The following is a 24,421-nucleotide window of genomic DNA, read 5'->3' as shown; positions in this document are numbered from 1 at the left end:
TTGACATTTGCATACATGCACTGAATTTTGGAGTTCAAATACATAATTCCCTGAAAGTGTAAATGCCGCTAAGTAAAATAGGCCTACAGCTTTTTGGATTTAATTTTAAATGGGATGTAAGAGTGCAAGGTTATTCCTCTGGAAAGACAAACTAAATTTATACAAAGCATAAATTAAGCTAATACCAAATGGTGCTCCATTTTAAAAAGGGCATTGAAAGCATAGGGAGCATGCAGGGCATGTTTAACAGGATGATGCCAGAATGGTATGGTAGCCAGAATGGGCGGCATGGTAGCACAGTGGTTAGCACTGTTGCTTCACAGCTCCAGGACCTGGGTTCGATTCCCGGCTCGGGTCACTGTCTGTGTGGAGTTTGCACATTCTCCTCGTGTCTGCGTGGGTTTCCTCCGGGTGCTCCGGTTTCCTCCCACAGTCCAAAGATGTGCAGGTTAGGTCGATTGGCTGTGCTAAAATTGCCCCTTAGTGTCCTGAGATGCGTAGGTTAGAGGGATTAGTGGGTAAAATATGTAGGGATATGGGGGTAGGGCCTGGGTGGGATTGTGGTCGGTGCAGACGCGATGGGCCGAATGGCCTCTTTCTGTACTGTAGGGATTCTATCATTCTATCATTCAATGGAAACTATAAAGAGAGACTTGAGATACTGACCATTTTCTTTGGACCAGAGGTAGCTAAGGAAAGATTGAATAGAGGTTTTTAATTATAAAATGGCTTGGCAGTGCAAATTGGGAAAGATTTCTTCCTCCAGTTTTAGCAATCAGTAACAAGGAGAGACGAAGGTTAACACTGTCTTTATGCAACAAATTAATGGAGCTTAAGATACTTTACCAGAGGAGTATTAGAGGTAGAAACCGCTGCATCTTTCAAGGGAAATTAGATAAATGTTTGAAGCAGCATAGGCTACATGGCTATGAGGAGAAAACTACAGAGTGAGATTAGTTTGTGATGGCTCTAGCAAAAAGGCGAGCATGGACAAAAAGGTCAAATGGTCTGCTTTATGTGCAGTAAGCATTTATGGTTCCATACTCCATCTAAAGACACAAAGTACATTGGACTTAATGCTGCCACAACACATGCTGGAGACCATCTATAGGCAACAATCAGTTTTGCAGGATTATGACTAGAAAAAAATGGTGCAAGAATTGAAACTGTTTAAGTGGATGGCAGTATTTAAGCTGGGAATATGAGTTGTTATAGCTGTATGTTAGAGGTTTGTATCCAAAATACAAACTGTGCCAAATAACAACACTTCAGCATTGCTTATCCTCCTGTGTCACTTTTTTTCCAGCTTTTAACTTTATATTCTGCCTTTTGTACAAAATGCAGAAATGTATACATCAAGCTAACAGTCACTTGTAACAATTATTATTCAACAACATGGTAATAGCAATTGAAGACTCATCTGTCCAACATAACTTCTCCAAATGTGTCACTGCTTCTTGTCTTCATCATAGTTGATTCTGGCTGAAAACTGTTTCTTTGACCTTGAATATACCAAGTAATGTAATTTTAAAAACGTGCTTTGGCTTAATGCAAACGGTCTACACACGGAGTTGCATATTTTGTGCCAAAATCTGCTGCAGCCCACCAACTCAGTACTATTCTGTATTGAGGTTTTAACTTGATCATGTCGAGCTTATAATGTTTCAATGGAGATATTTAAGTTCGGCCAAAATAGAAATGCAAAAATGTCACCTGCAAATTAAGAACATTCTGAAAGTTGGACGATGTGGGTAGACTTTATAATCTATTGTCTTGACTAGAAATATATTGCATGGTGAGATTATGTATATTGGCTACTTACTCACATGGTATGATTTCATTCTTATTTTTAGTATTGTGTAATGCTCAAATAGATATGGTATGGTGCAACATATTAGTAAGAACAAGGTTTTGTACTACAGAAAATGCACTTAATGACACATACTTGCAATTCCAGTTGAAGCAGAATAGACGATGGACTTTTACAGATATGCTATTCATAAATATTCTGAACTGTTTCTAGGGTGTTTGGTGCTGGTTATCCAAGTCTTCCTACTATGACTGTTGATGACTGGTATGAGCAACATAAGAAACAGGGTATTCTGCCTGATCAGGGAATTCCAAGAAGCCATCCAGGTAGGAATACTGCCTCCATATATGTGGTGATATTGATTCATCCTATCCATTCCTTACTATAGATCCAAAATTTCTGGTGTAACGTATTTGCTGTTGAGCTTTATTGACTATCCATGATTGGCCTAAAATATTGTAGAATTATAAATGTTCAAAATGGAGCAATGATTCGATATAATTTCTCTGTTAAAGCGCTGCAGTTATTAACAATGTGGAACTGTCTTCATTATGAACGATTCCAAGAGAAATTTCTTCCTTATCGCTAAGAAAATATTATGTTTAAAGTGGTAAAATGTTTCTGTACTTATATATCCTGTGATGAGAAAATACAAATAAAACTAACTTTTTTCAAAAGCCATTCATTTTCTCACTACTTTCTCAGCAGCTCAAATCTATATTAAAATTTCATATCCAGGATTTTCTGGCCATTCCCACTGGCGGGATCTTCCCGACCTGTCAACAACGACCCCTGGTTCCGAAGCGGCAGAGGGTGCAAACAGTGGGAAACCCCATCGGCTGTCGCCACAAAACACACATGGGGCGGTGTGGAAAATCTCGCCTAAAGTCCATGCAAACTTTCCACCTTGCTAACCAGGCTTCCTTTGTCACATTTAATCACATTTTTAGTTTCATTTTTTTCCCAAGATAAATTCAAGGGTCCACATTTCTAATGGGTCTTACAGTCCAGCCACTGGGTTCCATTAAGTTGCTCAAAATACGTTTTAGAACAGTACAGCACAGAACAGGCCCTTCGGCCCACGATGTTGTGCCGAGCTTTACCTGAAACCAAGATCAACTATCCCACTCCCTATCATCCTGGTGTGCTCCATGTGCCTATCCAATAACCGCTTAAATGTTCCTGAAGTGTCTGACTCCACTATCACTGCAGGCAGTCCATTCCACACCCCAACCACTCTGAGTAAAGAACCTGCCTCGGACATCCTTCCGAAATCTCCCACCATGAACCCTATAGTTATGCCCCCTTGTAATAGCTCTAAAAATAAATTTAATCTGCCATTTTTTTTAAACCACGGCTAAAATTTGTTACACAATATTAAATATATCAACAGAATTTTTTTGTCTTTGTCTTGAAGTCCTTGCCTTTTCTCAAAAGCTTGGGGTCCAATCAGATATTTTTTTTACCCCTCTGTGCGCACTGAGCACTTGCCATTTTCAGAATTTGCTAGCATCGATGGCAATAAAGGCAGCATTTTGTTTTTCCGAATGGCTTTGAAAGAAACCACTGAATTCTTATTGCTTTTATTTTAGGCAAGTGATGAATTTTACATTAATATGTTCTACTTTTCTGTTAAGTGTGTCTCACATAAAAACATAGAATGGTAATAGCTGTCACCACGTTTCAGACAGCATTGATAACAGTAATAAACTTATTGGGATTTCTTTGGCTAAAAAAATCCATTGTCCAAGTAATCAACAGGCTGCTGTTTTGAAAAGTCAGAGCTAGTTCACTGGCCGTATGGTCTCTTCCCATGCTGTCGGTTTCTGTAATTCTGAGTTCCTCTATTTTTGGTTATACGTGAAAGCTCTTCCCCGAGTCATTTTTAATGTTTAATGATTTTTTTAAAGTTAAAATTTGAAAACAACATCAATGAACATTGACTGTTTTATAAATATTTTTGTCAATGTAAAATTGTCTATTAAAGACTGTAGAAATCAACTACCTCACTCCACATGCCGGGATGTAAATTAGGAAATTGAAAACAGCCTGTGAAGTTTGCATCACTTTATTGTAATAAGAAGAAAATTGTGATTGATTGTGATACCTACCATTTAGGGAATGTTTGAAAGGGGTCAACAACAGTTCAGATACCAATCCTTGGAATCCCTCTTGCTCAAGTGTGTTAGGTCCTACTGTTTCCAGCAGTGCTAGACTCCAGTAACACTCCAAATACTTGCACTGAATTCTGAGTTCTGTTGGACATCAGAATTCCCCCCCTCCGACTCTGCCCTCCAGTTGCTAGATTCTGATAAGCTCTTCCAATGTTTTCCTAACTTCCAGGCTCTGATCTCTTCTCATTGACATTCACTGTTATCTATTAGCACTAGCAAAAGCACTAGCAGTCTTAGTCCAGAAAAAGGATGAAACTTTGAACTTTGCAAATCTACACTTCTCAGAACTGTAACATATGGTTCATTTACCTGCAATGCTGTTGACCCAATGGAAAGATTTAATTGTTAGACTTTGAACTGACCTAGGAAGCTTTCTCATTCTAGGTGATGAGGAAAATCAAGATCAAGAAGCAGAGAATGATAATGAGGCTGACGATGAACAGGCTTTGAAAATTGCACGTGAAAAGGATGACTGGAAGGATACACGTAGACGTGGATATGGCAACAGGCAGAACATGGGTTAGCCTTTATATGAGTTGCATGTCAAATATCACTGCTCACTTTGGAGCCTTTGAATGAGAGTTGGATCCTGCACCAACACTGAGATGGATTTGTCAACCGTGCAGAGTATATCCCCCTCTGCCTGTAAGAATTTCATTGGTTTCTGAGTTGTCAGCAATTGCATTATTGCAAGTGTCTTTTAAAAAATATTTTCAGTGACAGTATTATGATGCTCAACTGAAAGCAAGCTGAAATATGCTATTTAAAACTTGCATTTCTTCAGTGTATGATAAGACAATAAGTGGAGGAACAGCTTTGGGAGTGAGAAAACGTGTTTCTGGCACAAATGTGCAATTGCCACCTATTGAGTAGTCTGCCAAAGTAATTGCCTTAGTGGAGTTCTTCTTGAGTTGCAATTATTTATAATTACAGTAAGATTGTTCGATGTAATATTAAGCAACATCTGCCAAATTTCAATTCATAGCTCCTGTGTTTTTTTTCCCCATTCTCCAAATCAGGAGTTCTGATTCCTTTGCCAACTTTCTTTCGTGGTGGTTAACAAACTAAAGCTGCAACAGGTGAATTTTTAAGTTGTAATTAATCCCTTGAATTAACTAGTTCTTGTCACCTGAATTGATGTAACTTGTCTGTATTCAATTTAGTATTGGTAGAAAATGTTTTACTGCTCTTTCATTGTCCTTGGAAGTGACTTGGTAAAAATATTCCCATGTTGTAAACCATAAGTTGCAAAATAAATAAAAACTTCAGTCTCAGTCTCTTACCAGCCAACAATTTTCATGCTAACTTTACCCACAGCAAAAAAAACTCTGCTGACTGGCTGATTTGCTAAATTATTGACTGTTCACCTCTGCCATTCTAATAAAGAAGTTAAAAATAAAACTTCAAATGCTGGCTCTGTGAAGTAAAAACAGAAATGTTGGAAATGCAAAGTAGGGTCAGTCAGCAACTGGAAAAGAAAGGCGAGTTAAAGTTTCCAGTTTGGATCCTTCGTCAGAAGTAATTTCTGAGGAAGGATGACATTTGAGACATTATTCAATATATTTTTCACCACTGTGTACATTTCTAGCATTTTCTGTTACCACTCGGATAAATGATCAGGTGGGAATCATTAGTCCTGATTGCAATTTTGGTCTCCTTTTCTGGAACACGTGCATTGGAGGGATAGAGATCTGAATTTAATCTCTAGGTAAGTTGTTGCATTAACTGAATATTTAAGGAGTGTTCCACAGAGGAATGTAGGCTGGAGTAAGAATAAAGACTTGGAAGGAAATAGATGTGCTAGAAAAGAAGAATTGGGGAGGAATAAAGGTACAAAATGAAATTACCAATATTTTTTTCTTAAAGTGGAGTAAACCAGATACATACACTACACAAGGAGGAATGTGGGGTTGAGATTACAATTGGATCAGCCGTCTTATTAAATGACAGAGCAGACTTAAAGGGTCAAGTGGCCTACTCCTGCTCCAAATTTGGATACAAGAAAAAGTCAAACTAATGAGCCTAAAAGATATTTTCCCTCAGTTTATCTTAAGGGGTAACAATAAATGACAATAGAAGTCGAGATATTAACAACAGCTAAGATAGAAAAAAAGATAATACCAAACTTAAGGTGCAGATAGTTACATGTCTTGAAGGATTGCACTTGTGCAAGCTCAGAGAAACTAGGAAAGAAATATGAAAATGCTAAAACACAAATTCAAAAGAAAAATGAATAGTACTAGAGGCGTGGTAAATGACAAATATAATTCATATCTTCAAAAAGCATGATAGTTCATGTCAGTGGAGAAAATACTGGAAAAATTATATGTAGAATTTGTGAATATTATTTTACAAAGTCAACATGATTCCTGAAAGGAAGGTGGTTTACTGCATTCTTTAACAAAAAAATTTGGACAAGGGAATTGCAGTGTAAATGAAATGCATAGACATTCAGAAAACCTTTGACTAGGTTCCACATAATTCTAAAAAGAGTCTAGCACTTAGTCATGTGCTAACTAATAGAATTGAACTGAAAGCTGGATACAAGGCAATAGTTATTAAGGGATGTTTCAGTGACTGGCTGGAATTAGGAAATATTCTGTAGAGAAGTGTGCAGGAATTGTTCACATTTATTATGTGCAAAAATGATTTTTGGCTCATGAATTTGAGGATTGGTGTTTAAATTTGTCGATGATACCAAATTAAAGAATGTTATTAATGTAAGAGACTGCACCAAAATACAGGATAGACATGCACAGGCTTGCACAGTTGATGTCTCTGACATCATCTGAAAGTTGTTTTTATATGTATGCTGATAACATACTGGCCAAAGGGCCTGTCTCTGTGCCATAGATTCTATTGCAGGCAAATGGGGTTAGCTGAGATGGGCTTTTTGGTCGGCATGGACCAGTTTGGGTGGAAGGGCCTGTCTCCGTGCCATAGATTCTATGATTCTATAACATCCAGCTCTCACCACCACCTTTCTCCTCCATCATAGCCAAATTATCAGACCGCTGATCAGTACTGGATGAGCAGAATTCTTTTCCGATTAAATATGGGGAAGACTGAAGTCATTGTCTTTAGTCCCACCTCTGTTCCCTAGTTGACAATTCCATCCCTCTCCCCAGCAACTGTCTGAGATTAAATCAGATTGTTCGCAACTTTGCTGTATTTGATCCCAAGATGAATTTCTGATAACATATCCATGTCATCATGAAGATCATCTAGTTTCACCTTCATAACATTGTCTGACACCTCCCTTGCCTCAGCTGATCTGCTGCTGAAACCCTCTTTCATGTCTTACTTGTGGACTTGATTTTTACAACACCCTCCTGGCTGCTCTCCTGCATTCTACTCCCCATAAACTTGGAAGTCCTCCAAAGCTCTGCTGCCTGTGCCCTTTCTCACACCAAGTCCCATCCACCTATTGCTCTTGAGCTCACTGACCCACATTAGCTGCCAGTGAAATAAAGCAGCGCCTTGATTTTAAAACTCTCATCCCTGTGTTCAAAAGCTTCCATGGCATCACTACCCCTCCATCACTCCAAACCAATGACACCTATATATTTATCTAATTCTGGCCTCTCAAGCATGCTGATTATATTTGCTTCTGATGTGGAGATGCCGGCGTTGGACTGGGGTAAGCACAGTAAGAAGTCTCACAACACCAGGTTAAAGTCCAACAAGTTTATTTGGCAGCACAAGCTTTCGGAGTCTAGCTCCTTCATCAAGTGAGTCTTAAAGGTACAGACAATATGAGTGGAGGGCCAAGCACAGGTTAAAGACGTGTGTATTGTCTCCAGCCAGGATAGTTAGTGAGATTTTGCAAGTCGTGGGGGTTACAAATAGTGTGAAATGAACCCAAGATACCAGTTAAGGCTGTCCTAGTGTGCGGAATTTGGCTATTAGTTTCTGCCCAGCGATTCTGCGTTGTGTGTCGTGAAGGCCGCCTTGGAGTACGCTTACCCGAAGATCAGAGGCTGAATGCCCGTGACTGCTGAAGTGTTCCCCGACTGGAAGGGAACACTCCTGCCTGATGATTGTCAAGCGGTGTTCATTCATCTGTTGTCGTGGCGTCTGCATGGTCTCCCCAATGTACCATGCCTCGGGACATCCTTTCTTGCAACGTATCAGATAGACAACGTTGGCCAAGTCGCAAGAGTATGTACAGTGTACCTGGTAGATGGTGTTCTCACGTGAGATAATGGCACTCGTGTCGATGATCCGGCACATCTTGCAGAGGTTGCTGTGGCAGGGTTGTGTGGTGTCGTGGTCACTGTTCTCCTGAAGGCTGGGTAGTTTGCTGCGGACAATGGTCTGCTTGAGGTTATGCGGTTGAAGGCAAGAAGTGGGGATGGCCTTGGCGAGATGTTCATCTTCAAAATCTCACTAACTGTCCTGGCTGGAGACAATACACACCTCTTTAACTTGTGCTTGTCCCTCTCTCCACCCACATTGTACCTTTAAGACTTGATTACCTGTAAAGACTCGCATTCCAATCATTATCTTGTAAATTGAGTTTGTGTCTGTATATGTCCTGTTTGTGAACACAACTCCTCACTCACGATGAAGGAGCAAGACTCTGAAAGTTTGTGCTGCCAAATAAACCTGTTGGACTTTAACCTGGTGTTGAGACTTCTTACTATATTTTCTCTGCCAGTCACGCCTGTTTTTGACCAAGCATTTGGCCTTCTGCCCTAATGTCACTTTGTGATTCATTGTCTCATTTTGCTTTGTACCACTCCTGTAGGGAGCTTTGGGACAAGTTATTGTACTAAAGACACTATCTAAGTTACTGTTGGTTTTGTAGACTTTTCTGATGCAAACAAAACTAACCACCAATGTGTGTTTTATCTCTTGCTGTTCACAATCAGAAAGAGAAAGCCTTCTGGATATCCTGCCAAGCACCCAGGACCAGTGACTCTCCAATATAGTAGCTGTGAGATTTTTATCAGTTGGTGAAGCAAGCTAACGAAATAACACAAAAGTGCACAGTTCTGAATTAGCTTTTTGTCCTCCAATTTCCCAAAACAGTCCCAAACACCCAAATATTCAATATTTCTTAAAAGTTTATGGTACTGTCAATAAAATTTACCTTCTCTTAGGAGGTAACTATTGGGACATTTTATACATATTGCATCTTTTAAAGGTGTTGCTTAGAAAATTAAGGCAAGGTTACCTTACACCCAAAGGTTACATCTGATTCTTACCAGAGAGAAACTGGAGGCAGGTAATATTTTTTATTCCTTTTATTAAGAATAGTAGAAATAAGACAAGGTTATTCAGGATGATCCAGCTCACCAAGAAATATACAAAAATAGATGTAAAGCTGATTGCTGAAAAATTGTACTCACTTACAAACAGCCTATGATGCATAGAAGTAAGATATTATTCCCTGCAGTGACATTAACAACCTCACTTTCTAAACACACTCATGTACAAGTAGGTAGTATGTGTTGTTGTTGTAGATCAGTATGATTTAAAATATCTATGAGTTAGTTTACATGAATTGAAAGCATGAAACATACAGATTATAAATTCTGGACCTTACAAAAAATAATATTTAGGGGTCTATAAAGGTGTTCAAACTGAAATAGAGAATAGAAATGTGTGTGCAATGATTGATCCTATGATAAAAAGGTTTTTGGTTTGTGATCTCTGATTTCTTTAAACTCTGATATCACAGATGAAGTTGGTAGGCTTGGATTTTAATATCCTTAATTTTAGTGAAACAAAATGTATTCAATAGGCTATTCTGTCAACCATCCACCTAATCACAGTGATTGGAATTCAGCACAAGCAACATTCCTTTCCCGCCCCCACAAGGTCAACTTTATGGAATCACAATAACAAAAATAATTCTTACACCATCCCCATGTCACAAGTAATCTAAATGTGAGGTCATTAATATACATAAAGAACATTATTGCACCTTGTACAATTCAAGTTTATAACTCATCGTGATTATTGGCTTTTGGCTTGACTAACTTGCCAATAAGAAGTATAGACTTGGTTTTGTTATCTCTGATCAGGAAGATATAGGGGTGATCTGCGTAGAAGAGCTTGGGTGATTTCATTTCCTCACGAGTATGCAAGTCTGTGTCATAAGGGTTTCCTTCAATGTTCCATTCAAATGCAGTAGCATGGAGCATGTTGGAGAAGTGTAGGTCCTTCTTGCCTGTGATCCCTGAAAAATCGGCTTTGTTTTTATCTGTGGCTTCAGTCAGACCCAGCTCTTGCAGATGTTTCTAAGAAATGATAGAAGGCTTTTTTAAAAATGAAAGCTACCAAAGCAAAACTACTTATGTAAAAAGTCTGTCAAATCATTGCTGCACAATATCTTATTCTCAACACCACTTCCTCTAGATCTTCATTTTTTTCCCCTATGAAGAGTCAACCATAGAGTATGAGCTAGACTCATTTGTAACCAGCTGGAGTTTCACAATACAACCGCATGCACATTTATTTTTCAGATGGTATGAAAGCAATAAATGACCTGATTTCAAATTCAATTTCATGATTTATCATGATTTTAATTTACCACTGCGGGGTTGCCAATTCAGTACCTTAAAAGCTACACAAATTTATTTATGGCAGTGACTTTGAGAATAAAAATATCAATATGCAGGATTCAGCAACAGATTAGATAAACACATTTCTTCCACCTCAACGACTTTTGAATTTGAATTCAGCTAAGATAAGATGCAATATTTTATTTATTAGTGTCACAAATAGGCTTACATTATCACTGCAATGAAGTTACTGTGAAAATCCCCATAAATATCCTTTCATTGCAAGGGTTCTATCAAAAATGACTTGCAATGCTAACAGTTTTCTATTCTGGAAAATTATTGTAGACCAGTGAGATTCAGTTAAACTGACCAGTATATTTATTGCACTGCTATTCTTCTTCCTTATATACTAAGATTGATTTTTTTAACAAAGCAAGCTGTTACTATTACCAGGGTGAAATGACACCTTTATCAAATCTGCAGTGTAAATGTTGATTCATTGTGCAGATAGAAGATTTATATGATAATTTTTGTGAATTAAGTGACAAAAGGGGATGTGTGAAAATCAGTTGACTTTTGGGCCTACTCAGAGTTGGATAGAAATATCCCTCTGCTTTGAGCCACCTAGGTCCAAATCTCCATAATTCGTTCCTTAAATTCTTCTGACCTTTTTTCTATAAGATCCTTCTTAAAACAGTGACCAAGCGATTAAAAGCTTGGTCAAAGAGGTGGATTTAAGGAGGATATTAAAAAAGGAGGGGGATATGGAGTGATGACAGGTTTTTGGAGATGTGTGGGTTGGGGAGGAGGGAGGCTGTGGTGGGATGGAGAAGGGTTGCAGTTGATGGTGATGCCATTAGGTTTGTGGCAAGGGCCAGAGCCAATGGCTTCGGACTGCATGAAATTGTGAATCATTCAGGGCTGGATATTGTACAAACAGTTTGAAAACACAAAATTAACAGAGGGATTGAGCAAGGTCTGTGTATATATTGGAAACGAAGCCCGTATCTTCAGATGTTGTTGCCAAGGGGGAGCATATATATGAAGCGGAGGAGGCCTAAGATAGATCTCCACTGGTAATGATCCGGAAGTGATAAGAAATGGAGATGCTTAGGCTATGGCTGAACAAGCAAGAATGGAACCAAGGAAAGGCAGTCCCATTGAGCTTGACAGTTGAATAGAGGTCATAGAGTCAGAGTTTTACAGCACAAAAAGAGGCCCTTCGGCAAATTTTGTCTGTGTCGGCCATCATGCACTTATCCATTCTAATCCCACTTGGTCCATTGCCTTGTATGCTATAGCATTTCAAATGCTCATCTAAATGCTCCCAAATTGATGGAATATGGTGTAATGTCATGTAATGGCTGCAGACAAGTCAAAGAATGAGTAAAGAGAATGCAATTTTGAGGATCATTTCAATGCTGCAGCAGGGTGAGAAATCTGATTGAGAAATTAAAACATGGGGTTTGTGGAAAATACAAGTTTTTTTGGGGGGGGGGGGGGGGATTTGACAACAAGTCCAAAAGTTTCAAAGACAGAAAGTTTCGTAGTTTTCAAATCAAAGGGGCTGAAGTTTTTTTTGAGGTGGGAAATGATACTGGTCGTTTTGAGAGAGAAGGAGACAATACCTTGGGGAGGAAAACACATTGTCAGCTAGTCTGAGGACCAGGAACCCTGAAGTCCAGGAAGAGATATTCGGTGGTCAATATTTTAGTGGGAAAGGGGTTAAGGAAGAATTTCACGAACAATTATGAGCTAGGAGAGAATGAGGGGAAATAGGAAAAAAGTTAGAAAAAATGTGAGGTCACACAAGTGAACACTGGGGGAGTTTGTCAAGGAGATGGAGGATTGTGACAAAAGGCAGCTGAATAATTGGTTTTTATCTTAGTGACAGACATCCATGAGCTCCTTCAACTTGGGGTTAGAGTGGAGAAGGCAAAGGAAAACAGTTAGTAGTCGAGAAAAAAAGTTTGAGGTTAGCTTTGCTCTCCAGGGTGATGCACGAATAGGGAGCAATTTAACAGAAAAGAGCAAGGCCCAATAGTGTTTTATGTTTTACAGGCACAGTTGGTGATGAATGGCTAAACTAGAAACTAAAACTCTTCCTCAGTCAAGTATGCTCATTCCTTATTGAAGTAAACAGAAGGTACATCATGATTACAAGTTATCTATGAATTGAAATACTCAATAAAAGCATTTTTCTCCAACTTAATTCCTCAGTTACTTGAAAGCTGATAAGTTACAATTCTTACCTGTAGCTCATGGCTGACCTCAATGTTAACTTTGGGAAGTGACATACCAACAGCCCGTTTCTGCAGCTTGCTAAACCAAGTGTTGAGTTGTTCCTTTGTCAATAACTTCTCTATTCTCTCCAGAGATTCTACATGACGCGGCATTATGTAAATCATGCTGGAATATTTGTGTGCCAGAGGCATCTCAACAATTTGAACCTTATTAACTTCATCTTCATAGTAATTATACAGTCCTGAAAAATTAATCAGTAGTCACATATCAGATGACAAGAACTTCAACGCGGATGTCTAAATTTTCATTGAGATTAAAGACCCCAGTAGATGACTATTATAAGATCCACAAATCCAAAACAATGAAAAAGTTTTAATATTTTTAAATATTTTGTACTAATATGTTAATGTCATCGCAATTTGATTTGATTTATTATTGTCACATGTATTAACATACAGTGAAAAGTATTGTTTCTTGCGTGCTATACAAAGCGTACTATATCGCGAGGGGGATAGAATATAAAAGCAGGGATGTCTTGATGCACCTGTACAGGGCATTGGTGAGGCCGCAGCTGGAATACTGTGTGCAGTATTGGTCCCCTTATATGAGGAAGGATATATTGGCATTGGAGGGAGTGCAGAGAAGGTTCACCAGGTTGATACCGGAGATGAGGGGTTTAGATTATGAGGAGAGGCTGAGGAGATTGGGTTTGTACTCGTTGGAGTTTAGAAGGATGAGGGGGGATCTTATGGAGACTTATAAGATAATGCGGGGGCTGGATAGGGTGGAGGCGGAGAGATTCTTTCCACTTAGTAAGGAAGTTAAAACTAGAGGACACAGCCTCAAAATAAAGGGGGGTCGGTTTAAGACAGAGTTGAGGAGGAACTTCTTCTCCCAGAGGGTGGTGAATCTCTGGAATTCTCTGCCCACTGAGGTGGTGGAGGCTACCTCGCTGAATATGTTTAAAGCGCGGATGGATGGATTCCTGATCGGTAAGGGAATTAAGGGTTATGGGGATCAGGCGGGTAAGTGGTACTGATCCACGTCAGATCAGCCATGATCTTATTGAATGGTGGGGCAGGCTCGAGGGGCTAGATGGCCTACTCCTGCTCCTATTTCTTATGTTCTTATAGAGAAGGAAATGAGAGAGTGCAGAATGTTACAGTCATAGCTAGGGTATAGAGACAGATCAACTTAATGCAAGGTAAGTCCATTCAAAATTCTGACAGCAGGGAAGAAGCTGTTCTTGAGTCGATTGGTACATAACCTCAGACTTTTGTATATTTTTCCCAACGGAAGAAGGTGGAAGAGAGAATGTCCAGGATGCGTGGGGTCCTTAATTATGTTGGCTGCTTTGCCAAGGCAGCGGGAAGTGTAGACGTCAATGGATGGGAGGCTGGTTTATGCGATGAATTGAGCTAAATTCATGACCTTTTGTAGTTCCTTGCGGTCTAGGGCAGAGCAGGAGCCATACCAAGCTGTGATACAGCCAGAAAGAATGCTTTCTATGGTGCATCTGTAAAAGTTGGTGAGAGTCGTAGCTGACATACCAAATTTCCTTAATCTTCTGAGAAAGTAGAGGCGTTGGTGGGCTTTCTTAACTATAGTGTTGGCATGGGAACTTAGAGATTTAGAGAAATTTTGATTTAGAGAATCTTTGAAGAGAAATTTAATGGAAATTTGGTTTTTTTCTCCAAAAACATACTTTTCTCCATTTTTGAACGTCTACTCTCCATTGAAAGCAGTGGCTTTATCACTGGAGTCTGATTTGAAAGCAGTATAGTGTCCTTTGATATCTTGCCCAAGTAGCCATCATGCATATGTTAACATAGCCTTGGATCAATCACAGTCAATCAAATTATGGAGAACATCAGCGTCAAGCCTAACCCTTTCCTCATTTGGTGTCCATCCAAACACAATTCCAGTCAAAGTCACTCTATAGCAATCAGAAACACAAACTCTGAGGATTTTCCTGAAACCTAGAATACTGAAGTCAAACCTAATGCCCCTAAAGTCACCCAAGCTAGAAACTCAAGGATCAAACCTCGGACTTTTCTGGGCTGTATGACTCAAAAACATGTTACAAATTTCTAACACTTGCCTGAACGGTGCATCATAGGTACGGAAACAGTATGGGCTCTAGTTACCATAAAGCCTCTTTTATCAATCATGGTTTCATGGAATTTTTCGTCCCAGTGAGCTGTGAAAGAAAATTAAAAATTAAGTTTATGGTCAAATGCATATTAACTGAATATTTGCATATGAAAACTATGATCATTTAATACCAAATCCTTTACCACTGATTATAATACTCACGTTTGAAGTACATGGCATTAACAAAAAGGGCACCATCCACACTAGACACATCCTTTGTGATTTCTCCTAATTTTCCGTTTGTTGTCTGAGAGCCCCATTCATTGATGGATTGGATTGTACTCCTCTTGTCCCTGAAGTTAATCTTGGAATGATCATGTCTGTAGTGCATCTTGCTTTTCTGAACAAAGTCATCCCTGAATGTAACTGAACTTGGTCCATAAAGGCGGCTGCCAATCTTCCAAGTGGTGTTGCGAGTCGTCTCATTGCTGATCTCATTCAACAGTTCTGAGAAAGTAGGGTGCAAAACATCATCACGCAAGTTGATGTTAAGGAGGGACTTCACCTGTTTGGCAGTTTTATCTTTGGCACCCAGAGACATCACTCCCAAGGAGGAAGCTACCACCAGAGGTGAGAAGAGAAGGTTCTCAGATGACAGTTTCCGGTCTTTGACCATGGTCTTGTAGAGATCGAGGGCCAAGTTTATTGTGCTGTCTGCTAGCATGGAACCATGTTCCTTCAACATCATAGGATCTGCTGTTACCACAGCAAGTAGCAGGCTGACTACTACTAATTTCATCTCCATGGTTTTGTCCAGTAAGTACAAGCCAGTAGAACTGTTGGACAAAGAATGGAACACAATTATTTCAAAGAACACAGTTTAGCGATACAACCTATCCTAAAGTATTAAGAATATTTAAGATTTGGAAAAAGGAATGCTTTCTCAGAAAGACCTAGGATTTTAACTGCCAGCAGATTTCCGGTGGAAAACCACACAATCAGGTTAATTTTACAATACCATGACATCCACCCGAATGTTATGGCTTGATCTCATCCCACCACCAACTTCCCAGCTGTTCTAAACAGGACATGGTAGAAAAGTATGCAGCCTGGAGGATACCTTCAAATAGCAGCTACACTGAAGGAAAGCTGAGTCCTGACATATGTTGGGGTGGGGGCAGGGTGCACTGAGGGGTATGGGAGACAGTGACAGTGAGACCATGGCAGCTGAGGCCTGTAGTTTCCATGTGGGTCTGGCTCCACAAAATAAGTTAAGTTAAATGTTGCCTTCCTGGGCTTCTTCTGGCATTGATCTGCTTCTTTGCTGGATTGGCCTGACAAGAAAATCGCTGTTGTTTCCTGATCAGGCTGCTTGGTAAAGATTGTAGTTATCATCTACTGACTTGTATATATGAATGAGGGCAGCATAATGGCTGCCTCAGCATGCCAGGGAACCGGGTTCAATTCCGACCTCGGGTGACTGTGTGGAGTTTTCTCCAGGTGCTCCGTTTTCTCCCACAGTCCAAAGATGTGTGGGTTAGGTTGATTGGCCATGCTCAAATTGCCCCTTGGTGTCAGAGTGATTAGTAGGGTAAATACATGGGGTTATGGGGATAGAGCCTGAGTGGGATTGTGTCAGTGCAGGCTCGATGGGCCAAATAGCCTCTTTCTGCACTGTAGGGATTCTACAAAAAGAAACTGTTGGCTATGTTGTTGAGTCCTGCTCAGCTGAGTAAGTTAAAATAATGATTTGTCAATTAGAGCACGAAAGTAGGAGGAGATGGTGGTCAGTGATTTAGAGGCCCTAATGTTCAGGAGACATGTGTTCAAATCCCACCATGGCAGCTGGAGGAATTTAAATTCAATTAACAAAATCTGGAATTGAAAACTCGTCTCAGTAATAGTGACCATGAGAACCATCATCACTTATTGTTACAAGCCCAACTGGTTCACTAAATGCCCTTTCCAGAAGGAAATCTCCCTTCCTTACCTTTTTGAATTGGTTTGATTTATTATTATACGTATTAGCATACAGTGAAAAGTATTGTTTTTTGCACGCTATACAGACAAAGCATACTGTTCATAGAAAAGGAAATGAGAGTGCAGAACGTACTGTTACAGTCATAGCTAGGGTATAAAGACCAACGTAATGCAAGGTAGATCCATTCAAAAGTCTAATGGCAGCAGGGAAGAAGCTGTTCTTGAGTTGGTTGGTATGTGACCTCAGACTTTTGTATCATTTTCCTGACGGAAGAAGGTGGAAGAGAGAATGTCCGGGATGCGTGGGGTCCTTAATTATGCTGGCTGCTTTGCCAAGGCATCGGGAAGTGTAGTAAGAAGTCTCACAACACCAGGTTAAAGTCCAACAGGTTTATTTGGTAGCAAAAGCCACTAGCTTTCGGAGCGCTGCTCCTTCGCCAGGTAAGTGGGAGTTCTGTTCACAAACAGGGAATATAAAGACACAAACTCAATTTACAAAATAATGGTTGGAATGCGAGTCTTTACAGGTAATCAAGTCTTAAAGGTACAGGCAATGTGAATGGAGAGAGGGTTAAGCACAGGTTAAAGAGATGTGTATTGTCTCCAGCCGGAACAGTTAGTGAGATTTTGCAAGCCCAGGCAAGTCATGGGGGTTACAGATAGTGTGACATGAACCCAAGATCCCGCTTGAGGCCATTCTCATGTGTGCGGAACTTGGCTATCAGTCTCTGTTCAGCGACTCTGCATTGTCGTGTGTTGTGAAGGCCACCTTGGAGAACGCTTACCCGAAGATCAGAGGCCGAATGCCCGTGACCGCTGAAGTGTTCCCCAACAGGAAGAGAACACTCTTGCCTGGTGATTGTCAAGCAGTGTTCATTCATCCGTTGTCGTAGCGTCTGCATGGTCTCCCCAATGTGACGACAATGTTACGACAACGGATGAATGAACACCACTCGACAATCACCAGGCAAGAGTGTTCTCTTCCTGTTGGGGAACACTTCAGCGGTCACGGGCATTCGGCCTCTGATCTTCAGGCAAGCGTTCTCCAAGGTGGCCTTCACAACACATGACAACGCAGAGTTGCTGAGTAGAGACTGATAGCCAAGTTCCGCACACATGAGGACGGCCTCAACCGGGATCTTGGTTTCATGTCACACTATCTGTAACCCTCATGACTTGCCTGGGCCTTGCAAAATCTCACTAACTGCCCCAGCTGGAGACAATACACATCTCTTTAACCTGTGCTTAACCCTCTCTCCACTCACATTGTCTGTACCTTTAAGACTTGATTACATGTAAAGACTCGCATTCCAACCATTATTTTGTAAATTGAGTTTGTGTCTTTATATGCCCTGTTTGTGAACAGAACTCCCACTTACCTGACGAAGGAGCAGCGCTCCGAAAGCTAGTGGCTTTTGCTACCAAATAAACCTGTTCGACTTTAACCTGGTGTGAGACTTCTTACTGTGTTTACCCCAGTCCAACGCCGGCATCTCCACAGTGGGAAGTGTAGACAGAGTCAATGGATGGGAAGCTGGTTTGCTTGATGAATTGGGCTACATTCATGACCTTTTGTCATTTCTTGCAGACTTGGGCAGGAGCCATACCAAGCTGTGATACAACCAGAAAGAATGTTTCCTATGGTGCATCTGTAAAAGTTGGAGAGAGTCGTAGCTGACATGCCAAATTTCATTAGTCTTCTGAGAAAGTAGAGGTGTTGGTGGGCTTTCTTAACTATAGTGTTTGCATGGGGAGACCTAAAAACCTGAAGCTTTTGACCATATCTACTTCATCCCTGTTGATGTAGACAGGGGCATGTTCTCCTTTACACTTCCTGAAGTCAATGACAATCTCCTTCATTTTGTTGACATTGATGGAGAGATTATTGTTGCCACACCAGTTCACCAGATTCTCTATCTCATTCCTGTACTCTGTCTCGTCATTGTTTGCAATCCGATCCATTACGGTGGTGTCATCAGCAAACTTGAAAATCGAGTTGGAGGGGAATTTGGCCACACAGTCATAGGTGTATAAGGAGTATAGTAGGGGGCTGAGAACACAGCCTTGTGGGACACTGATGTTGAGGATGATCCTGGAGGAGGTGTTGTTGCCTATCCTTACTGATTGTGGTCTGTGAGTTAGAAAGTTCAGGATCCAGTCGCAGAGGGAAGAGCTGAGGCCCAAGCCACAGGGTTTGGAGATGAGTTTCGTAGGAATAATAGAGTTGAAGGCTGAGCTGTAGTCAATAAATACAAGTCTGACATAGGTGTCTTTGTTATCTAGGTGTTCCAGGGTTGAGTGCAGGGCCAGGGAAATGGCGTCTGCTCTGGACCTGTTGCGGCGGTAGGCGAACACGAGTGGATCCAGGCAGTCCAGCAGACTGGAATTGATTCGTGCCATGACTAGCCTTTCGAAGCACTTCATAATGATGGATGTCAGAGCCACCAGACGATAGTCATTAAGGCACGCTGCTTGGCTTTTCTTTGGAACCGAGATGATGGTCGTCTTCTTGAAGCAGAGAGGGACTTCAGATTGTTGTAAAGAGAGGTTGAAGTTGTCTGTGAATACCCCTGCCAGCTGATCTACAAAGGATCTGAGTGCTCATCCGGGTATCCCATCCGGGGCAGTTGCTTTCCGTGGTTGACCTTCGAGAAAGTTGCTCTGACATCTGCAATGGTGACCTCAGATACATGTTCATCCATGGCTTCCAGGGTGGAAGGCATGCATGCTCTCGCTGACCTCTTGCTCAAAACAGACATAGAATGCATTGAGCTCATCAGGGAGGGGTGCATTGGAGCCGGCAATTTTACATGCCTTCAGCCTGTTATGTCTTGCAGGCCTTGCCATAGTCAGCGGGCGTCTGTGTGGCTAGCCTGGGACTCTAGTCTGGTACTGTTTTTTGGCATCTTTGATGGATCTCCATAGATCGTATCTGGCTTTCTTGTATAGGTCAGTGTCGCCTGACTTGAATGCCTCAGACTTAGACTTCAGCAAGCAGTGGGTATCCCTGTTCATCCATGATTTCTGGTTGGGGAACACACAGATTTGCTTCTTTGACACAGTCTTCTACACTCTTACTAATGAAGTCAGTTACCATAGTGGCGTACTTGGTTCAGGCTGGTCGCAGAGTTTTTAACTACTAACCAGTCCACTGACACCAAGCAGTGGGTGCTTGGAGTCAGTGGACTGGTCAGTATTTAAAAATACTCCAACTCTACATGTGACTCCAGGCCCACAGCAATGTGGTTGACTCTTAACTACCCTCTGAAATGGCCTAGCAGATCACTCAGTTCAAGGGTAATTTTGGGCAGATGGGCAACACATGCTGGCCTTGCCAGCAACCCCCCACATCCCATGAAAGAGTGAAGAAAGTAACTTGGGCAATTTTAATTGCCCATCAATTTTCACTAGATCTCCAGATATCCAGCAACTTTGAAGGCATAGGCAGAGCAAGCTGCCGATCACAAAGCTTTCTCACAGACAAAAAACCAGGAAGTATTAAAACCACTGAAATCCTTCATTTATAATTTTTTAATTTTACAGACAGTGAAATAAATGACATGCACATGGGATAAAGTAGAAGCTAAAATAACTTTAGCAAACATTTTTGTAACTATGAAATTTATTTTCATAATGGAGAACTCTGACATTCTACTCAGGTAAAAATATTCTATTTACAGGCCAGCAAATAATTCATTCAGCAAGATGCAACTTTTTCAAAGGTTATTACAGCTGGACCCTCAACATAAGAGTGGAAGTTCCTGTCTGTTAAGTCAAGGGTAACTTCAGCATTACACCCTCTGGAGATGCATGGAATCAGACAGCAAATTCTAGACTTCTGCACTTAATTGCATGTGTGTGTATTCTAAAATTTGCAGAAGTCATCTTAATTTTGTGATCTCCAGTGGATGTGAATGACTGCCTCTTTTCATTTTGAGGTTTGTAATCTATTACATAATAATTAATTCCCATATTTTGTGTGGGCATTGAGAGCCTTAATAAGGGCAGCGCAAAGTATTCAGACAGTGAATGGTTAGAGTTTTTCATTCAATACCACTGCAAACTCCAGGCGAGTGATGGCATCTGTGCTTTCAAAGTTTGTACTTTTTGAGGCAGACAGAAACTGAAAAGGGAAACAGAGGAAGGAAACTGAGCCTCATAGTTTCTAAGGAAATATGATTAGAAACTAAAACTTCCAGGAAGATTGAACCTGGTTGAAAAGACATAAAAAGGACACAAATCCAAGCTCGGTACTAGCAGTTAATGAGTCCAGTGGTGCAGTACAGGCAAACTGAAGAGGACAAAAGTCTAGATCCAGAAGCTAATCCTCTGCAGTTATTTCTGTTACTTGAAAGTAAGATTAGTGGAGTTACGCCATCCAGACTAAGTTGAGCAGTTTTTCAGCCATGTGCCATTCCTGGCAAAGACCATGCCTGTGAAATTCAGGTTGATTGTAGACTGCTATCCACTCTGGATCAGGCTAAATACTAAAGGGAGCTGAAATTCTTTGTGAGAAACTAATAATGTGTCTGATGACCAATATACTATGTGGACTGCTGGGCCACTGAGCTGCTTTGTAAGATCTATCTTAGTTGTATATGCCATTTAATGTAAAAGTTATAGTTTATTAACAACCACAACTTGCTTCCTAATTTATGTTTAACTTATGTCGGTTCTGGATGTTAAAGCATTGCATGTTATCCAAGACAGTAAAATTTGCTTTATTTGGCTCTTATCTGGTAAATATTCTTGTGTTTAAAACAATGGAATCTTGTGTTCAGTCTTTTTAGTAAATAACTGGAATTTTAGATTTTGTTTTTTTAAAGTTACTGGTCGAGGTCATAACAGCATGTGCACAACTCAACAAAAACATAGAGGGATGCATCAAACATTCATTATTGTCAACAGTAATTTTTAGTTTTTGACACTTACCAGGAAAGTTTTTTGCATCGGAAATAAAACTCATTACATTAGCAATAAAAAAAATGTTTATAGGACCAGGCAGAAGTCACCTGAATTTTGTGGCTCTCGTGTGGATCAGACTGACTGTCTCCTTCCATTTTGGTGTTTGCAATCTATTCTCACTGATCATTACTATTGGCCCTCACATTTTATATGAATGTCGTCAGCCCTAATAAGAACAGTGCAGAGTTATTTTCCATTCATTTTTTTAAATGGGATGTGGGCATCACTGGCTAGGCCAGTATTTATTCCCTTACAAAGGTGCTGGTGAGCTGCCTTCTTAAACTGCTGCAGTCACTCAGGTTAGGTATACCCACAGTGCTGTCAGGGAGGGAATTCAGGATTTTAACCTAGCAAAAGTGAAGGAATGGCGATATATTTCCAAGTCAGAATGGTGAGTGGCTTGGAGGGGAAATTCCAGTGGTGGTGTACCCAGGTATCTGCTGCCATTGTCCTTCTAGATGGTAGCGGATGTGTGTTTGGAATGTGCTGCCTAAGGAGCCTTGGTGAGTTCCTGCAGTGAATCTTGTAGATGGTACACACTGCCGCTATTGTTCGTCAGTGGTGGATTGAATGAGTGTTTGTGGAAGGGGTAACAATCAAGCAGAATGCTTTGTCTTGGATGCTGTCAAACTTCCTCAGTGTTGTTAGAGCTGCACTTATCCATCACATTCCTGACTTGTTCCTCGTAGATTGTGGGGAGTGAGTTACTCGCGCGTCAGGATTCCTAGCCTCTGACCTGCTCTTGAAACCTCTGTATTTATATGGCTATTCCAGTTCAGTTTGTGGTCAATGGTAACCCTCAGGATATTGACAGCCAGGGATTGTGATGGCAATATCATTGAATGTCAATGGGCAATAGTTAGATTCTCTCTTGTTGGATGTGGTCATTGCCTGGTATTTGTGTTTTCTGAATGTTACTTGCCACTTGTCGACCCAGGTCTGGATATTGTTCAGGTCTTGCTGCCTTTGACCTGGACTGTAGTATCAGAAAAGTCGCAAATGTTGCTTAACATTGTGCAGTCAACATTCCAGCTCCTGACCTTATGATGGAAGGAAGGTCACTGATGACGCAGCTGAAGTTGGTTGGGCCTGGGGCACTACCCAGAGGAACTCCTGCAGTGATGTCCTGAAACTGAGGCACGTGACCTCCAACCAACACAACCATCTTCCTTTGTGCTAGGTATGATTCCAGCAGCTGAGGGTTTCCCGACTCCAGTTTTGCTAGGGCTCCTTGATGCCATATATTAGTCAAATTATGTCTTGGTGTAATAGCCAGTTACTTTCACCTCACCTCTGGCACTCAGCTCTTTTGTCCATGTTTAAACCAAGGCTGTAATGAGGTCAGGAGCTGAGTGACCCTAACAGACTCAAACTGAGCATCAGTAAGCAGGTTATTGTGAAGCAAGTATCCCTTGATAGCGCTTTTTGATTATCCCTTCCATCACTATATTGATAATCAAGAGTAGACTAATAATTAGCTGGGTTGGATTTGTCCTGTTTTTTCAAATTCCTCAAATGTAATGACAGAATTGTTCAAAAAATGTATTCATACCCGAATATGTCCGTTATAACCTCAAAACATTTTCTGATACTAACCTTGAAGAAAACTGCCTTTTATATAAGACAACAAATGAACTAATCACAAATGTATTCATAACTTTCAGAAAGCAACAGCTCTTTGGAAAATATTTTAAAAAACTGATATTAATATAGCACTCTTCTCAACCTCAGGATGTTCCAAACACCTTACCAATGAAGTAATTTTGAATTGTAGAGTACGAAATGCAAGAAACACATGTGCACACATTCACATCCTTCAAACAGCAATGTACCAATGACCAGATAATCTATTTTAGGTGCTTTTTTTTCCAAAACGGACCTTTTACATCTATCTGAAAAGGAAGGTGGGGCCTTAAACATCTCGCTGCAACAAAACATTCCTACAGAACTATGCCAGGATGTTTGCCTGAACTTTGTGCTCAAGTGGAACTTGAACCCACAGCCTTCTCAGTGAGTGCTAGCCACAAAAGATTTTATGCTTCCAGTTTGTGTTCACTAAACAATGGGAGAAATTTAAGTATGGTAGATTGGGACTAACAGCCTCTAAAAGCTCCAGGCTAGTGAAAAAGCTGCCTTCATAGAATCCTACAGTGCAGAAAGAGGCCATTCGGCCCATCGAGTCTGCACCAACCACAATCCCACCCAGGCCCTATCCACATATCCCTACATATTTACCCACTAACCTATGCATCCCAAGACACTAAGGGACAATTTAGAATGGCCAATCAACCTAGCCTGCACATCTTTGGACTGTGGGAGGAAACCGGAGCACCCGGAGGAAACCCACGCAGACACGGGGAGAATGTGCAAACTCCACACAGACAGTGACCCGAGCCGGGATTCGAACCCAGGTCCCTGGAGCTGTGAATCAGCAGTGCTAACCACTGTGCTACCGTGCCGCCCTTGTTTTGTATAGCTAGTAAAGTGTTGTATGGTTTAGAGACCACCAATTTAAAAAACTGGTGGTTGACCTTTATGATACTGACACTACTTAAAACATTAACAATCAAACCCGTACATAGGGTAACCGAAAGTTTGCAGTCTCGAAATCTTTTCAAAGGGATGTACATCTTTGCCAAGTT

General features: G+C 40.8%; 2 protein-coding genes across 4 annotated transcripts in view; one reads left to right on the top strand and one right to left on the bottom strand.

Annotated features, from left to right (window-relative positions):
• The window catches only part of igbp1 (immunoglobulin (CD79A) binding protein 1), a 27,228-nt gene extending 5,613 nt beyond the window's left edge, over nucleotides 1-21,615 (top strand). The window contains exons 5-7 of one of the 3 annotated variants that reach the window (XM_078211334.1): nucleotides 2,024-2,136; nucleotides 4,369-4,503; nucleotides 19,098-21,615. In XM_078211334.1, coding sequence (XP_078067460.1) covers nucleotides 2,024-2,136; nucleotides 4,369-4,503; nucleotides 19,098-19,204 — 355 coding nt within the window. In that variant the 3' untranslated portion in view covers nucleotides 19,205-21,615. Of the gene's footprint in view, nucleotides 1-2,023; nucleotides 2,137-4,368; nucleotides 4,648-5,003; nucleotides 5,259-19,097 lie in introns of those variants that run through there. The other 2 variants (XM_078211332.1, XM_078211333.1) reach the window with 2 other exon arrangements.
• Nucleotides 9,211-24,421, bottom strand: LOC144492831 (serpin H1-like). The gene is made up of 5 exons (XM_078211331.1): nucleotides 24,358-24,421; nucleotides 15,057-15,670; nucleotides 14,842-14,940; nucleotides 12,749-12,981; nucleotides 9,211-10,232 (listed from the first exon to the last, which is right to left on the bottom strand). Exons 2-5 carry the CDS (start codon nucleotides 15,637-15,639, stop codon nucleotides 9,933-9,935), a joined length of 1,215 nt encoding a protein of 404 aa, XP_078067457.1. The 5' UTR covers nucleotides 15,640-15,670; nucleotides 24,358-24,421; the 3' UTR covers nucleotides 9,211-9,932.

This window comes from Mustelus asterias, chromosome 4 (assembly GCF_964213995.1).
Source record: "Mustelus asterias chromosome 4, sMusAst1.hap1.1, whole genome shotgun sequence".
Classification (NCBI taxonomy): domain Eukaryota; kingdom Metazoa; phylum Chordata; class Chondrichthyes; order Carcharhiniformes; family Triakidae; genus Mustelus; species Mustelus asterias.
This window is presented reverse-complemented; position numbering and strand designations above follow the sequence as displayed.

Excerpts from the sequence above, each read along its gene's own strand:
- LOC144492831 (XM_078211331.1), bottom strand. The coding sequence starts at position 15,639 with ATGGAGATGAAATTAGTAGTAGTCAGCCTGCTACTTGCTGTGGTAACA. Across the intron at positions 14,941-15,056 it reads TAATGCCATGTACTTCAAAC|CTCACTGGGACGAAAAATTC; the intron begins GTGAGTATTATA and ends TTTCTTTCACAG. Across the intron at positions 12,982-14,841 it reads ACCTATGATGCACCGTTCAG|GACTGTATAATTACTATGAA; the intron begins GCAAGTGTTAGA and ends TTAATTTTTCAG.